General features: G+C 31.6%; 1 protein-coding gene across 1 annotated transcript in view; it reads left to right on the top strand.

The window, feature by feature from the left end:
- Positions 1-18,780, top strand: part of LOC129224725 (tachykinin-like peptides receptor 86C) — a 72,828-nt gene that overhangs the window by 39,981 nt on the left and 14,067 nt on the right. Inside the window, exon 2 of the mRNA XM_054859275.1 lies at positions 12,171-12,386. Coding sequence (XP_054715250.1) covers positions 12,171-12,386 — 216 coding nt within the window. The remainder of the gene's footprint in view (positions 1-12,170; positions 12,387-18,780) is intronic.

The raw sequence follows: 18,780 nt of genomic DNA on the forward strand, positions 1-18,780 counted from the left end.
AACTCTCCTTTGCTCCAGGCTATACTATTAAGCCTAATAAGTCTGGTATCATAATCTAAATCTGAAAGTCCCCTTACTAGTCTAGTTACCCTTCTTTGAACCCTTTCCAACACATAAATATTTTTCTTCAGATAAGGCAACCAAAGCTGAACAGCATACTCCAAAAATGAAGTCTTACTAAACTCCTATATAAAGACAGAAGAACCTTCTTAGATTTGTTTGAAATAGATCTATTGATAAACCCAAGCATGTTGTTGACTTTGTTACTTGCAATGCTGCACTCTGTTCACTAATCTTGAAGTCGTGATTTATTTAGATACCCAGATCAAAAATATTTTCTGCTGACTAATGATTGAAGCCTGTAAACGATAACTCGTATGCCTTTACCCATGACCTAACTGTAGCACATGACATTTCCCTACATTAACTGCCATACCCCACTTATCCGCCTACTTAGTAATATAATCTACATCCTCTTGAAGCTATTTTACCTGTTCTTCATTTTAATGTAATAGTTTATGAAATATAAATTTTCAAAACAGGGATATTCTTGCATGCTAAACCTGTACAATAAATTGGACAAAAGTAAGCTTATTTATCAGGCACAGCGTCCGTTACAGCTGTACGCAAAATGTCGGTAGCATTGCAAAAACCTCACGAAATGAATTGCTGAAATTGAGGGCGATGCCGTAAATTAAGACGTGGGAAACGTTTAGCTCTACATAAACTACATTAATCGCATTTATGTAAAGACATATCTCAACGTAGAGAAAAAATGTACTTAAGGTACCAAAAGATTCTAAAGAAATGAAAGAAATCTTAGTAAAACATATTATCTTATAAAAATGCATGATTAAAGAAAAGGTTAATACTATTAAATAGAAACTCACAGGGGAATAAAAAATGTAACTTTATATCATAGAATATCTGACGGTAAAAAGGAACTAACTTATAATTTATCGGACCATTATTTCCAAGGTGCTTTTGAATTTTGAAAATCTAATTTTGCTTATAAAATTTGGTTAAATTTATGAGAAGCTTATCACATAAAAGTTGATTTTCTTCATCCTCACATTTTCCCCCTGTGCGCGTTTCATAAAAAAATTTCCAATTTTTTTTTCGTCATCGGATGGTTCGGTGCTTTTTTTTTAATGAAAGCTACAGAGATAAGTTTGTTTTTATGTTGATTTAAAGTTAAACTTTCTTTAAGTGTTTTTCCCTTTTCGCGGATTTTGCAGATTACGATTTTTATTATGGAAGATGGAATTTTGCGTAGTTACCAGTAATTCTTTTTAGAAAATTGAAAATAGACTGATGCAACTAAACCAAAATTGAAAAAAATAAGCTGCGTTTTTTCAATTTTTTTTTTCAAAAATCTAATTTTATTTAAGAAATTTCAAAAAAAGAAGGAAATACTTTAAAGGTTGCATATTTACATAATGACATCAGCAGAGCATAACTATTTGCATCGGATTGCATTTTTCGTAGGTACCTATGTGAATGACATATTTCAGTTTATTAAGTACACTCACTGCCAAAAATTAATCACGGAGAGGTAAAATGCGAAAAAATTGATAGGTACTGCTTCGATTGACACGAAATGCGACAGGAAAGTAGCAAATATGTTTTTGCAATGAGCAAAACAGAGAATTACATACATAAATGAAAACAATAGTTCATTTTTATAAATTAAAAGATGACGTCATAATAGTGTCAGTTACAAAATATTGTTGAAATTTAAACAAACAACAAAAACTAACTTTAATCGAGTATGTGAGCTCCCCTCATCTGCATAAAAAGTTTACAGCGTGTAACCATAGGGTGGGCCGAAAAAGGAAATTTTTGATAAGCAACTTCTAATTGCAAAAAAAAGTTGTGTATTGCCATCCGAAACATATGAAAAATAATAAAAAAAATTAATATTTATGTCTTCAGATCGCGCATTAGAGTGTGAAAAGAAAGGTAAAAAATGGTACATTTTCAAATATTTTTTTAGAAATCCAACCCTTAAACATTTTTGTTCTAATTCCAGTTAAATGCTTTCTTTTTAATAGAATTGTAATATATCTTTGAAAATATTTACATTTGTATAGCCGTCACAGAACCCTGTCTTTAGATATGCAGGTCGTTTTAATAACCCAACGAAATCCCTGCTCAGGCCATACTTCCACCTCGAAATGAGTGATATTCGGTTGTGTTCTGGAGCCGATAACATGCGTCTTGTTCTCTTCAGACCCTTATACGTCTGTCAACAGGTTGCAGAGCAAATCTTGACTCATCTGTGAACATAACATTGCCCCAATCAGGCATAGTCCAATTGACATGCTGGTGACACCACTTTAATCTTGCTCCTCTGGAGTGGACGGAGAGAGGAACACAAACTCGTAGTAGGCGGACTTACAGCCCAACCACGTGTAGCCTTCGGGGCACAGCAGTGGCAGATATCGTCTTATCAATGTCCACTGCTAACATAGATGTCACACGTGTAGAGGTCGTTCTTCGGTTCCACTTGGCTACAACAGCAATATATGGACCTTCCGCGGGGTTTGTAATCCTTGGGCGACTGGTCACAGGTCTTCGGACAACTTTTGGCTCGTTTGAAGTTGTTTCCATGATCGTGAAATAACGGAACGTTGAATCCCAAAGAAAAGAGAAACATTTTGTTTAATTGTCGTGCTTCAACGTTTTCAACAGTACGCCATCACTCAGAATCTTCCATTTGGCTTCTGAAAGCCAACTAATCACATCTGTCTTGAAAATAAATCGCATAAAAGTTCTAAACACCTTTTATCGGCACTTATACTCATGTAACCTTTCACAATGCTGCCTTCTTATACAACTGTCTTTTTTTGCATCTCTCTTGGCATGAAACCGTGATTGGCTGTTCTCTAACTTATTTGCATTCTTCTATCTACCTCTGCAGCGAGTTGCAGTCTCTCCATTTTGGATTGGCTTCCAGAAATGCATTTTCTTCTCTGTGCTTATCTTTTGGCAGTGAGTGTAAAAATAAAACTCCAAATCAAACTCCTTCTAAATTTTGGGTTTTCGAAACATATGTAACTATAAATAGCCATACTGTTCTAACATGTGAGGTCTTTAGTTCAGTCACATTTTTCAGTAAAAGAAATATCAATGACAAAAAATGTGTTAAAACTTGTTTTAGGAGCTGTTTTAGCAGATTTTTAGACTTAACTTCTGGTCACTAACTTAGAACTGCAAAGTTTATCAAAGTATATTTTTGCAGTTAAATTATATTTACCTTTGCTGATTTTCTGGTTTCCGAAAAAGAAACACATAGCTGGAAAAAAAATAAACGATGTCACCAACTAAAAAAACCAAAAACGTGATAATGCAACTTGTATAAGATTAAACAAACTTAAATGAGTCTTATTTGATTGTGGTGCCATTTGAGATTGAGAGTGAATTCCCGCAGGATCAATTCTGATAAGTATCCGGCGGGATTCGGGATCGGGATTTCGGGATTGGAAACCGTTGTATTGGTGTTCCATCATTTACATACCTTTTTTTTTTTTTTGGTCATCCATTCTCTTGTGTGGCCCCCTCTGTCGATGGACAGATCTTATCACACCTTTTTTCTCGCCCTGTTTTACACCAGGTGGAGGTAACTGAGCACTCATGAGTCGAAACTGCAGTAGGAAATATATTTTCTATTGCAAGACAAGAGAAAGGGTGCGGGGAAGAGTAGTAGCTCTTCTCTAGATAATCTTGCGTTTAGTTCATTATCTTGAGTATGTTGCTTTTCCAAACTCAAACTGGCACTTCTTACGAAAGTGGGCATTTTTCGCGTTAGTTTTTACCCTGTTATATCAAATCTACGTTATTTAATCATAGTTAACGTTACATAAAACTATTTTAAACTAGTGAAAAGAAAATATTAAGAAGCTTAATTTATCGCTAAATAGGTAGTTTACAATTTAAAAAAGCTTTTAAGTTGGGTTAAAATTTTCCTTTTTAGGCGGTTCTGGTGTGTCAGTTATTGATTCAATAGTAACGATGAAAGTTCACTGTAAACTCATTTAAGTATTGTAAAATGACGCTAAAACTCCTAACAGAGAATCGTTAATATTCCAGATTTATCACGTCGTTCCTATTAGTGTTTTGTAATAAAATATTTAATGATTTTAGGTCAATTAAAAATAATGTATAAATGTTAGCTTGCGCTAATTGACTTAATTTTATATATTAATGGATTATTCCCGAAACTAAATTTCAAAAGAATTTGTTCAGCAAAATGTTGCTAAAAGTATGTTGTTGTCAATATCTGCGGTAATTTATAAAAGTTTAAATATTGAGTAGTGTCCTAACTGACCTGACAATATTTATAGAGAAGAAACATACCTTTCCTTCAGACTATTTAACAAAAAAAAATTGTTCGACATGTAGGGGAAAGAAGGGCAAATGTGAACATTTTTTTTTCAAATCTTCGTTTTTTTTAAAAAATGTTATCAATTTTTCTGCGCTAAATGTTCTCATGATTGAATAGTATTTTCTTTGTGTCATAGATTTTTTTGAGAGTTAAGAAAAATGTATTTTTTTACTTTATGGATTTTTTTTTAATGTGTACAGTGACAAGGCGGGAGATCTGAACAGGCTTGGGCCACACATGAACACCATTCGTAAATGCGGGACAAGTGTCATATTGCAAAAATAAAAAAAAAACTCTTTTATATAAAACATATACAAATATACCAATTACATTGAAGGATTTATAACCTACACTGTATCAATTCAAATTGTACAGTAATAGAGTCATTTAGAGCATATTTTTTCCCCAAATATTATACTATGCTTACTGTCAAATTCAACCTGTTCTGTAGGCACGGGGTGGACACGAAAAAATTATGATACTACTTACTACACAGAATATTTTATAGTAAGATTATTCTAATTATACATTGCTTTTAAGCTTCATGCAGCGCATGATGCTGTATTTATTTTAAACTGATTTTTAGTTTCAGTTTCGCATTAAATGAAAATATGTATTGTTATTTCTTTTCCTAAAGTGTTATAACACAAAATTGCTAAGCAACAACTTGGTAACAAAAATAAATAAATAAATAAATAAAAGAATAATAAAAATAAATGAATACATATTTATTTATAATAATAACAGTAATTAACAGCAAATTCACAAAATGATAACAGAAATTTTTTATTAATATTTACACATTTTTTATTATTATTTTATCCTACACTAACATTTTATATTTTACGGAAGGTATATGGGAACTCTTCACATTTACCCCTTGTTGCGTTTTTCCATCACCAATTTACCTGAATGTTTATGTAATAATGTACAACATTTAAGTTTGACTTAATAGTTTGTTTAAATTATGTTTTCACGAAAAAAGGATAGTAATAAAATTATGTATAGCACCTGCTAAACCAAAGAGGTTGTCACCATAGAAACTTATAATGGCTCATTGCTCTAAATGTTTGGCCAAGATGTAGGATTGGTACTGTCATTACTTAAGAGTCTTTCAAGATATTTGCTTCATGTTATCTTGATAAAATATCCCGAGTTCACGTGTGCCCCTCCCCCATCCCTTTTCTCATATCCTTAGGTTTTTGAGTATTTGAGCCTTAACTCAGAGTATATGTTGAAAAATTAAATTAAAGAGTGATTTAGATATATTTTTTTAGCCTACTTTCCCAGTAAAAGTCAGAGAAAGAAGAAGAAAGCATGAAAGAAGGCTTAATGCATCTTAAAAATATCCCGAAAAAAAACAAAAAAAAAGTCAAAAACAAATAAAATAGTTAAATAAATATTGAAAAATTAAAAATTGGAAAGTAGGGTATTGAGATGGGGAAAAATGTCTGTCGGTCTGTCGGTCTGTCGGGCTGTATGTCCCCCCCCCCCCTAATAACTTTTAAATGAATAGTCCGATTCGAACAAACTTTTTTTTGTTCGAAAGATCTCGGCAAGGACACCTCATTCCCATATTTTACTTTTTGATTTGAACTTTTTTTTGTTCAATTTTGAACAGTTCAAAAAAACTTAACATTAGTGAATACGGGGAAATTCAAGGCAATTCCGAACTGTGAGGCGAATTTGCTTCAAACAAACTTTGTAGAAAAAAACTTTTGATGAAAAACTTGTGTATAAAATATCTTTCTGATTTGAACAATTTTGCGTTCAATTTTGAACAGTTCAAATTCCTTAACATTAGCGCCTACGGGGAAACTGAAAGTCAATGTAGATTCTGTACTTGAAGGCGGATTTACTTCAAACAAATTTTGTTGGAAATAGCTCTTGACGTCAAACTCCAGACTCCGATTCCGAGAATTTAGGGGCACCTGACTCCAACTCCGACTCCTGTGCCCGATAATTAATCGGACTCCGACTCCCCGACTTCGACTCTGACTTCTTAGCTTTGGCAAACATTTATACACGGAAGACAGAGACCGATTCTTAGATATTCGACTCCGACTCCTTCATCCCAAAATGAGATTGACTCCGACTCCGCAGCTATGGTTTTAACTATGAAATAATTATTGTTGATATGACTTGTTTTTATTTTCACGCTAAAGTTTTAACTTAGGCATTCAGTTTTCGGCGAATAAACTCGAAGTCATATTCATGTTTCTACATAAAGATATGCGCTGACGGTTTTTTTTTTTTTTTTGACACTGAAAATTATTTCTTTAAGTTGACCTTTTATTGTTTTTATTTATTTTGGTAATTGCATTAATTCATTTTAAAAATTATTTTTTGCAATAGGGAAAAAGAAACGATTTTTTTTTGATATGATGTATTTATTTTAATAAACTTATCAATTTTAATTATTATTTTTTCGTTTTGAAAGCTGTTAAAGATTTTTTTTAACGGAAAAAAAGTGTATAAGCTGCTTTAAAAGGTGCTGCTATTTTTTTTTTTTAAAGATGAGTGAAGAATATTTTATTTCTAAAAATCAGCTTAAAATATTTTTAAAAAATATTTTTGAAACAATTTGCGATTTCAGCTATTTTTGGGAATATTGATCAGGTACTAGAAAGCAGTATGGGTATATGGGAAAGTAGGCTTGTTTAGTTCTAGACAGAACTTCTTGTATTACGAATAAATGGTTCTACTTTTCATTTACTCTTTCGTTGAAAAGTATTGTTGCTGTATTCTATAATTTTTTTATTTTATGTGCTGCTACCAAACCCCATATATATTTAACAGCAATAATATTTCTTGAGAAACATAGAGCCAAAGCAAAATCGTTATACTGAAATTAAGATATATTAAAAAAGTAATAGAAAGTGGTCTCAAAATAAAAACATTTGCAGCATTTCAATAATATAAGCGGATTGATTTTATTTTTAAAATGCTGTTCAAAGCGAAAAAAGAAAGACATTCAACACAAAAGTATCACCTCCTATAATAAACAAAACTAAATGAAAATAGAAACCCTCCAAAAATGAAATTAATTAGTTTTGCTTTATTTTATGAATTTTTGTGTCTGACAGTAGTATGAAAATAGTGAAACAGAAATTCAAAGCATCAATTGTCACCTGATAATAAAAGCATTCGTAACCCTGTAATACCACTAATTAGAAATTATCATTTTAGCACATTATTACATTTATTTTCAGATGAGGGTTTCCTATTACAGAACATTTGGAGAATGATCCCAATAAAATCCCAATGTTGCTCTCTTACGTAATGTGTGAGCACTTTTGTTCAAAGAAAATATACTTGTATCCACAAAAATATTAACTATTGCAAATATTACGGAAAGTAGTATCTACCAGCGCTATATAGACAAAAAACTTGAAATACAATCTCTATTTGCTAACTTTATTTTTAATGCCATTCGTTCTGTATCTTCCAAACAACATCCAAAACAACCTAAACACTCTATGTATGGTTTATGCCACGCTCATCCTCTTATCATAGGTAAATAAAACAGTTTAAACAATCAAAAGTTAGAGGTTTAATATCATAAAAGCCTCTGATAAGATGGAGTTTAATCTTGAAGGAGTCCATTTTATTTCAGAGAGAATAAGCAATCGATCCTCTCTTTTATTGATTTACACACAATAAATTTTCCGTTGCAGTGCAGTACGTAAATCGATGCTACAATATGTTGTGAAACCAAAAAATAAAGCGGACACGTAAAATAGCTCGTTCTTGGTTTAAATTACATTTCAGTTGGACGAGGGTACCATTTAAGCAGAATGTGCTACGCGGAGAAAAAGCACAATCAAAAGAATAATCTTTACATTATCAATGGATATTTGGTATTTGGTCCGTAAACCATGTAAATGGACGTGTAAACTGAAAAAGATGCAGAAGCCTGTGCAAAATAAAGACTTATTATAAACAACTAGAAAATCGCCCGTCAAAATATGGCGGGTGAAAATTGCTTCTGCATTTGAACGAAGCTATTGCCTGTTTAGTTACATTTTGATAGTTGAAATTTTTACCCTAACTCGACTAACCCTAAACTCCAGTAGAAAGCGTTCATTGTTGAACACTTTTTTGTTTCTTCATTCCCCAGAAATGACACAGCTTTACCAGTAAAACAGTAAAGTTATCGGATCCAGTTCAGCCTTGTCGCAATAAAGTCTTCCCCTGCATTTCAAATATTACCGAAACATATTATCAAATCACCATGCCGTGGAGCAACTTTCACTGTTGATAACGTCAGGAGTATTACTAGATCATTGGCTGTTATATATATAAAGGTGAGGATACGGTAGGATCAACGATAAATTGGGCAAATATCACGAGATTAGGAATAAATAACGGAACTTTTATCGTTGCTTGATTTTTGTTTGCGTGTTGTTTTACTTTATGATGAAACTTTTAATGGAAGTCAATGTCCTGTTGGATTTACTTGACGGATTCTTATTTTCCATTTTAAGATTTTTTATGGAGAAATTTCAAAGTTTAAAATAAATTTCCCTATTAAGTATTTTTCGTTAAATTTTGCTTCGCATGGAATAAAACCATATTTTTTCAATGCTTATATCTTGAAAGCTGAAGTTTCTTGAAAAAATTACTTTTTTCTGTAAATACTAAAAACGCATGATTTTCATTGAGAGTGAAAAAAAAAAAACACATTCAGAGTTTGGTGGATGTTTTGCCGAAAAACCCCAGATGATCTTCATCATGGCAACTGCGCCTCAATTCTAATTGTTCGATGTTTTAATTTATTTATTTGACATAGTTTCAAAATTTTAACGGACATTTTGATATGGCTCTAGTGCAGAGCCAAATTATGTGTGCCTTTTTGTATTTTTAATATTTTCAGAAAATTATCAATGGAACAGGATGAGTCTTCGAATTTTCAAAGCTGCGATTAAAAAATCAGAGGGTCATAAAAGTATGATATTTGATGTAATTGACATTATATATAACACTTGATTATGTAATAAATGCCATTATACTCACTTTTTTAATGAATGAACTTCAAAAATATACTATTTTGATACATTCTAGTTCTAAATGCATTCCTATTTTAAACATTTTATCTACGTTCTTTTTATAGCATATCTGAACATCTAATAAGGAAGACCCATGAAAACTTGTCCATCTTCTGGTTTTGCTTTACGATTTCTTAATTTTTCAATCTATATAAATAGAACAGAGAATATATGTGTATATATAAGTGTGTGTATGCTCTTTATAAAAATCCACAATTTAAGTCAGATTCTGACCAAATTTGGTTGGGAGGCACTTGAAAGAAAGGGGTTTTAGAACGCCAAAAAGGAACCGAACCGTTCAAAGTTTAATTTTAGGATCCGAAAATGATATTAAATGGCTCTTTCTACCCGAATAAATTATCTGATTTTTTTATATCCGTCTCATTTTAACAGCTCGTGAAAAAGACCTCTGAAGCAGATTTGCTTCCTTGGAATTAAATAATAATAATAGTAAAAATTTAAAAAATAAAACAAGGTTGTAAAGTCATTAGGAGAAAAGCTATAGTTACCAGCATTTTCAAGTCAGAGAACATTAATATTAAATCGGAAATTTAACGTTTGCTTCGAGCTCAAATGTAATTATCTTGAATAAAATCACTGAGAAGTAAGATCTGTTGCAGGTTTTTCTCGAGTGTCAGCAAATGAAATTCTTACTTTTGTTTTGAGGCATTTTCTGTAATCGGGGATTTTTTTTTTTTCCTTTTTGGTTATTTTCTCGCGATCTCTCGGAAAATTGTGCAGATTTTTTCCTTTTGTTCAAGCCTGATCGTTGAACGAGCATCACTTGACATAACTTTTGTTTTCGAGGTAGCCCTTGCAAAGCCGGGCAACGCAGCTAGTATTTAATCAAAAGAAGGTGAGATCAAACTTCTGTAGGTGAAATGAAACAAGCTTTTAATTGTTTGGCATTTTGTACCTTGTTAGAAAAATTCTTATAAAACTTTTATTGTTTACTAACTGTACCCGAATGACGATGTCCGTGCTAAAACATTATGCAGGCAGCTTGAAGAAGGGCTAGGAAGATTTTTGGATGCTAAAAACATATAACTTTGAGTTGAAAAATTTTAGTTTCTAAGCATAGATAAAAACTAAATCTGGGCCTCAAATTGAAGAAAACACTTTATTCTTTTTAGTATATCATGGATTGCCTAATTATTTTGGAAATTTTACCAAAAACAGCGCAGCAACTCGCTTTTTATAGCAGACGTAAGCTTTACCACTTGTAGCGTTAAATTTCGCCACAGGCCCTTTTTTTCAAACTTTCTATGCATCGATTAAAACTCAATCTCGGATTTAATTTCAAGGAAACCTTTTATCTTTCCGTCTTTCACAATTTGAGTAATTATTTTGAGAAGTTTTTACCAAAAATGATTAGGAGAATTGCATTTTATTGTGGACGAATGTTTTGACGCATAGGATTAAATTTCACCGCAGTCTTTTTTTTTTCTTTTTTTTTCTTTTTCTTTTTGCAACGTTTCTAAGCGTTATAATTCATTGCTCGAATAGAAGATTATATAAACATTTTTTTACCTCCGCAACAATTCACAGCGGTTTGGCAGGCGATTTAATTTTTTAAGCTGTTCGAGTAATATTCTGAGTTAAAGCTAGAAATAGTTTCTTAGGTCTTCTGCGCAGGTGCATTGCGCAGTATGACCGACTTAAGAATTGGTGGAAATTTTCAAACAGCGATGTGTTTGAAAAACTCATTTAAAATTTTCTAGTCCGAAATTTAGAATATGGGCTTCGAGAAGCAGATCCCCGGGGTACGTTCGATTTTTTATGTCACTGCAGAAACGCATTTAATCCGCATACCGAAGATGATTTCCCTGCAAAAACACAAATCAAGTTTAATCTTGAAAATTGGCTCAATTATAATCGCATTTAAAATAGCTTGTACCTCATGTTCTAATTAATTGAAAGAAAGGGATTAAAAATGTTCTTGTTCAGAAATAAAAATCTTTTCAACGAATTATAACGTTAGGAGGTGCAGTGATTTTGTACCCTTAATTAGGGGGGAAAACGTGAAAAAAAACGTGAAATTTTAGTTTAATTAATTAATTTTTAGAAAACTAATAGGAAATTTAGAAATTGGGCTTAGAGGTGCACACTCCCGGCGTGCATTCAAATTCATGCCAAGTTACGGGGCTGTATGTGCTATGGAGTCTTCTGGCCATCGGGTACAAACAAGGGAACAAAGAAACACAGTCTGTCATAATTAGACCTAGGAGAAACAATTTGAGAAGAATCTGTACTGATTTTGAGGAGCAATTTAAAATTTTGCGGAGCAGTTCGCAATTTTGTATAAAAATCCATTCAAATAACGAAAACTACTTACCTAAAATTGTTTTAGAGCTTTAATAATCATTTTTTAAAATACTAATTATTTTTGAAATTAATAAAACAGTTTTAAACACTATTTCAGTCTTTGAGTATGAGCATCTTTAATTTCTCATATTTACATGTTTGTTATGATAAAATAGCGAAATTAAAGGTTAAAAGCGTTCGGCCGGGAAATGCGGAGCAAAAGAACTTTTTTGTGGAGCAGCGGAGTTTCACCATTGTTGCGGGGCAGTTGGCAATCCTTCTTTTATATATATATATATATATATATATATATAGATAGATAGATAGATTTTCAACCCAGTCATTTAGACGCTACAACAGTTTTTTCTTTTTCTCATTTTACTCTCATTTTTTATTTGCTTTTTCTACATGAATAAATGCTTACATTTCAGGTTCGTTGCTGTCATTCGTCCAATGCGTCCCCGCATGACAAAACTAATGGCATGCTCAATCATATTTTCCATTTGGTTTCTGAGCAGTCTGTTTTCGCTGCCATCCCTACTCTACGCTACGACGATTACCTACAAGTACGCAGACGACGGCCAGCGGACGCTGTGCTACCTTGTCTGGCCCGATGCCGCTTCTGGGAAATCCTACTCGGATCATGTGTGAGTATTTGTTTCGTCATTTGCGATTTTCTGCTAAACTGTCCCATGTTGTATAGACCTGGGTAAAAATATAAAAGGCAGTCCTTATTCCCCCCTTTTAGCTGCAGTAGTCTGAATTTTAACATAAAGTTGTCCATTTTTAGACAATCAGCAACACACACATTTTGAAACGGGTAATGTTTCAAAAGTATTGGAGTGATTAAAAAGTAACTTAACAGCGGTAAAAGTTTTAGGTATCTTCCTTGAAATCCCAATTCACTTCAAAAAAAAAAAATATATTTTTGAGGCGAAAAACCCACATTTTTCCTATATCATTTTTTTTTTCTGTGATTTCTTTAACAGAGCAGATATGTTAATCTTAAGTCCCTTATGGGAGTTTTATACCGTGTTTCACATTTTTATCTGCTGAAGTAAAATTTTTATTTGCTGACATTTTCCTTTTTTTTACAAATAAAATTCTTGTAATTAATTTTAATGCAACAGCAGGGCTTTAAAATGTGTTTTCAGTCTTCTCTCGTGATTACTGCTTTCGCATCTATAGTTCTTATTTTCTGCATAATGATCAATGCAGCACAATACTTGTGGACTTTGGGTGCAGAATTTTAATGTCATCACCATTCTACTATGAATTTTTGCACAAATTACAAATTCTGACGATACAATATATAGACCAATCTGGTAGCTGTAATACTCAAATTTGAAATGCCACGAAGGCGGTAAAACTTATTATTATGGACACTGTAGCGTAAAATGTACGAGCATTTATAAGAAAAATATAAAATAAGTTTAGGAACAGTTACAGTATACTAGTTTAAAATTCATACGTTGCTAGTTGGAAGCTTTTTCGTTTTTGAGCTTGATGTTTTTCTCCAAATATATTGCTCTTGTTTTTAAAAATATTTATTTTTTATTGATTTCATAAGTGATTCGTCACCATATTGTGCAAGTTAAGATGAATTTACAAAATAGTTTATTTATTTAAAATTTCAGATGCTATATATTAAAGTTCTAATTAGTTGATATTAAAAATGGATTTTATTTAACTAAAGACATTAAAAATGATGATGATTCTAATGTGATACTTTTAAAAAAATTAAAAAAAAACATTCTATTTTTTCTTAACAAAGATTAGTTGTTTAATGGGTAGAAATTTTGTTGAACTGAAAAAGCTCTTTTTAAGGAATTAAATTGTAAATGGGTGTTTGGAGTTTTAAAACGTGGCATTTTATAATAATCTCATACTTACTCAATCTATTCATTATATATTTTCAATATATATATATATATATATATATATATATTGAAAATTTAAAATAAAAAATTTATTTTTAAGAAGGTTTTCTTAAACGTTGTAATGATTTTTTATATGTGTTTCTTTTATTGTTTTTCATAGAAAACAAACTCATGAATATTATAAAAACATTTTTTTAAACACAAAATATTTTTATTCCTTACCAATAAACATAAAGTCAACCAGCATTTTAGATCATAAATAAAGAAAATACTGTTCTTTGGAATCTATCTTTTTTGAATAGATAAATTGAGTGTGTTGACAGTAAATTGTCCAATTCAAAACTACTCTTTGACTGATTTTCTAAGAACTGCCAATTTTGTTTGGAAAAGGACATTAAAAAAATATAACAGAAACAGCATTTTTTCGTTTATAGAAAAGATGATAATATTTTTTCTTATTGCACTGTGGCTTAGAAAATTGAAATGAAAATTAGTTTTGCACCAATTTCAAACCTAGAAGAAGTTTGAAGATAAAAAAATAAAAAAATATCTTTAATATTTGCGTGTTAAATTTTTTGTAACAAAAAAAATAATAACTTCCTTTTTAGAACCAGTAATTCTAACTTAAATCTTACCCAACTTGTGTAGTTTTTCGTCACTACATTCTCATGTTTGAAGATGTTGAGTTGTTTGAAATCTTTAATTGCAAGCCATGGTATTTTGAAAAGGAATAAATAGGTTTTTATTTTCGAGTAGTATGTTATTCTAGCTATGTTTTAACAAGCAAGGGAATTAGTACTAAGATTTTCAAAAACTACTCTTTTATCCTACTAATATATTTTTCATATTATTGCTATTGTTATGTTAATTACGTTAATAGTTTTTATTTTTCTAAAATCCAGTAGCAAATAGATAAGCTCCCAATAACCCCCCGTACACTTCAAACATTTTGAAATGTACTACATATAATTTTATTTATATATTTAATTTTGAAAGCACAGTTATAACACGAAAAATAATTTTCGTCTGGTTAATATAACTTTTTCAAGCCAAAAATTGAGGCAGTTTTTTTTTCTAAGTTGCGCTGATTGCTTTTATTTACGAACATATTTTAAGAGGCAAAGATATAAGTATTAACTACTACCCATTATAGGCATTAATAACTTATAACGGGTTAATATAATTTTTAATGTCTTGAAAACTAAAAAATTGGTACATTTATTCAGCCATTAAGCCTCCAGAAAGCAGGTTTACGTAATAAAATTTCAAAAATAATGTTCTTCACAGTTTTTATATCTGCCTACAAAGTAATATTTAAATCTTTAATTGTCAATTATTTTAAAATTTTAATTACCAGCAAACTCTAATTTAACGAGCCCCGAATGCACAACACAAAAAAGATGTTAATTTATTCATGGATATCAGACTGCTCAACATTTTAAAAGCTACTTATTTAATTACTCCGTAGAAGTTCAAGTATTTTTTCTTGTTTCTTTTTCTTGTTTCTTGTAAATATTTATTTAAAAAATGTACATTTTTAACCAAGTATGACCCAAATAAAATAATTACAAGCTACGTATGAATGATAACTATTGAAAACTAATACCTCCTTGATAGATTAAGAGTCAGTCATAGAATATGATATTTTTAAATTTTGTCTATCACTGTTAATTTTTACATTGCTAGGGGACTCCGGTTCCTGTTCGCTGAAGCTCACCAACTCCCGAAGATTGCTTCGCAATCTTATTTGATTAACAAAGATTTAAATCCTCAATTCAAAGAAACAGATTAAAAATGGTTTCCCTTTAGAACAAAAAGCACCCTTTCCCCGGCTTTCAAAATAACCTGTCCCAACTTGCAGAGCCGTAACTACTAAAGGGCTCCTGAGCATTGCAAAACTGCAGTTTTGTGCATTTGAAAAGTCGCTTTCATATTCGTGGTCTCTAGTAATATATTTTGTTCTTTAGCACGGGGCTTAAATTGAGTTGAGATTAAGATTTTCCGTTAAAATCGAAACCCTTAAAATTTCTGAATTCGCAACTTCAGCGCTCGAATACGCTACCTTGCGGTGATTTACAAAACTGCAGAAGAAACTAAAACATTGCCACGTTGCGTTCCACATGTGTCTGTTGAGTAAACACAGGCAGTTTGTTCTGAGTATTTATCAACGCAATCGATGTGTCTTAGTTTGCTTTCAGCTACAGAAAATAATTCGTCCCTTAGTAGTATTCTCGAGCTTCTCAAAATAATGTTAGTTTTCCTTATTTCCTTCTAAAATATGAGTTGATTGAGAAATGGTGAAAGCGAAAACTCTGGATTAACAAACTTGGATAACGTTATACAAAGTAAAAAATTTTATTGTTTCGTATGAATTTGTAAGAATATGAGTTTTTTTTAATCTTAAATTAATTTAACTAACCATATTTTACAGCAGCATTTGATTGGAATGGACAGTATGCAAAATATTTTCTTGAATATATTATCGTAGAACAAAATGAAAAATGTTTAACCGAGAAAGAATTTACTTTATTCCTTTCATTCTCAGCTGAAAGGTTTCGTCAAATTTGTTTAGGGTTATAGTTTTAGTATAGTGCGAGCAAAGTAACCTTGGCGAGATTTCGCGTTTTTAGTTAAACCATTTTTAATTTTTATCATGAGTGGAATAAAATGGTAGTAAGATTACAGAATTCGATAAGTGAAAAGAAATAATGGTCAATCAACTAAAAAGAAAACTACCACCATATATCCGAAAGAATTATGTAGATGATTTGCATAACATGACATAATTAAATCGTAACTCAGAAATTAGGAACATCGAAACAGAAAAATTTTAAATTAACTGATTCGGGAATTCGACAGAAATAACTCAGCTACAAATGCAAAACAATAAACGCTAGTTAAGCAAAGCAAAGAAGTATCCTCTTCTTTTGGTAATAATTTGTAACGTCATATTAAATTTTCTAGCATTAATTGTTATTCTTGTCAGGCCACAATTATTATTTAGTTTTATCATGAATTGATAAATATCGAATTCAACATCGTGAAAATGGCTGCTTAGAACTACGAACTACGTAGTTTGCATTAATGTTTGACGTTTAGCAATGCTTCTTGAATTCTCATTTCTTTCTACGTGGGTCAGAATATCAACAAGACTTTGAAAATTAATTTAAAAAGAATAAAGCGAAAAAAATCATGCATACGAACAAAATTTACTAGGCTTATTAGCATTTTCTTCGTTACCACGTGCGTTTGTTTTAGTTTTTTTGTCCGCCATTAGACAGTGACTGCAGTGCCCCCTATAGTTCGTTGGAGTTGCGAATAAGAAAGACGAAACAAACGAATCTAAGAGACGTAACTATAGCATCGCCAAATAAAACATCAATAATTTGAATGGAGATAATTTTTTTCGAACTTGATTCAAACGGCTTGTATCTCTTTTCCTTTGGAGATAGAAGCTTAGTTTTTCGACAATAGGTCGAGTTAGGTCTGAAGTAAGAAAAGCTGTTCTTTCCAGTGATGTCAGAAAGTAATCTGTGGGACAATTCCTTCACATTTTACTAATAGATTTAATGAAGAAAGTAGTGCCTAAATTTCGGCTAAGCCTAAAAGAATTCGAGATGTAAACGCAAGTAATTCCTGCCGTAAGTAAGTTAAAGCATTGAAACAAATTGCGTAGAACGCGAAAAATTTCACCCTTTTTAACGATATATAATATTAATATGTGCAAGTAATTTACACCCTTTTAATAGGCAATTAATGCGGAATTTCAACCTAAAAATATAATTACAAAAACAATTAATTCGTAATTTAAAAAAAACAAAACCCCAAGTGCAAATTATCGGGGCTCGAAGTAATTTTGTACAAATGTTCAAGGTTGTAGGTGTTATGGGGTCTCTTGGACTCAGGCCCACCACAGGTTTCCTTTCAGGTACTTTTTGACCTTACTTTTTTTTAAATATAAATAGATTAAGTGGGAATTATTTTTAAACATGCGCTTAATTAAAACAAAATCTAGCATGTTGAGAGTAACTATTACCGTAAAAATCAAATGTTACTGTAAAATTTTACGGTTTCATCGGTAGACCACTGCAAACAATTGGAACTGGAATCGTTTATTTCTTCGGTATAAATTACCGTAAAAATCAGCGATGCTGTAAGTCCGCCATTTTACAGTAACAATTACCAGAAAATCTTCCTGAATTTTTAACAGTGTAATCTGTACTAATCTTGCAACTAGAAAATCGCCCGTCAAGGAGTGTCGGGTAAAAATTGCTTCAACATTTGAACGAAGCAATTGCCTGTTTGGTGAAGATTTAATAGTATTTTAACCCTAACTCCAGTGCATTAACCCTAAACTCAAGTAGGTAGCGTTCATTTTTAACCACTTTTTCGTTTATTCATTCCCCTTAAATGACGAAGTCTTACCAGTAAAACAGCTAAGTTACCGGATCGAGTTGAGCCTTGTCACAATGAAGCGTTTCCCTGCATGTCAAACATAACCTGGGGGTCCCATACATGGGCAAGTTACCTCGGTGACAGGAACAAGGGACCCTCGGGGAGTGATGTCAAACATAACCAAAACCTATTATCAAATTATCATGCCGTGGTGCGAGTTTCATTGTTGATGATGTCAGGAGCGTTACTCGATCATTGACTATTATGAGGATTTAATGGGTAAATAATTATCAGAAATTAAACTGACTCAATTCATGAATAATTACATGATATTCTGCACACCACTTTCTAGTGAGCGTGTAACTTGTAACATAAAAAAATAAGGTTTTTTACAAAACTTTTTTATTATTATTAGAGTAGCAATTTCAGAAATACTTCTTTCATTAATTAATTCACCCATGGAAATAAAAACAGATCAATGTTCAAATACAAAGTTAGGTGCTAAAGATCAGTTTTACTTCAAGGCAAGCACTTAAGTCAAATAACGGGCTATTAAGAAACGGATATTCATTCAGTTCATAATAAAGATCCTTGATTTTTTTTTTCAAGTAATAAATTCACTATTAAATGTTTCTTCTCCTTAGCGATTGCTGAAAAATGCAGCTAAAATTCGTGTATTAAAAAAATATATAGATTTCTTTCTAGTCTTTCTGTCCTCTTAAAGTGTGTTAGTAGTCCGAAACCTTAAGGTTTGTAATTTTATGCA

This window comes from Uloborus diversus, chromosome 6 (assembly GCF_026930045.1).
Source record: "Uloborus diversus isolate 005 chromosome 6, Udiv.v.3.1, whole genome shotgun sequence".
Lineage (NCBI taxonomy): Eukaryota > Metazoa > Arthropoda > Arachnida > Araneae > Uloboridae > Uloborus > Uloborus diversus.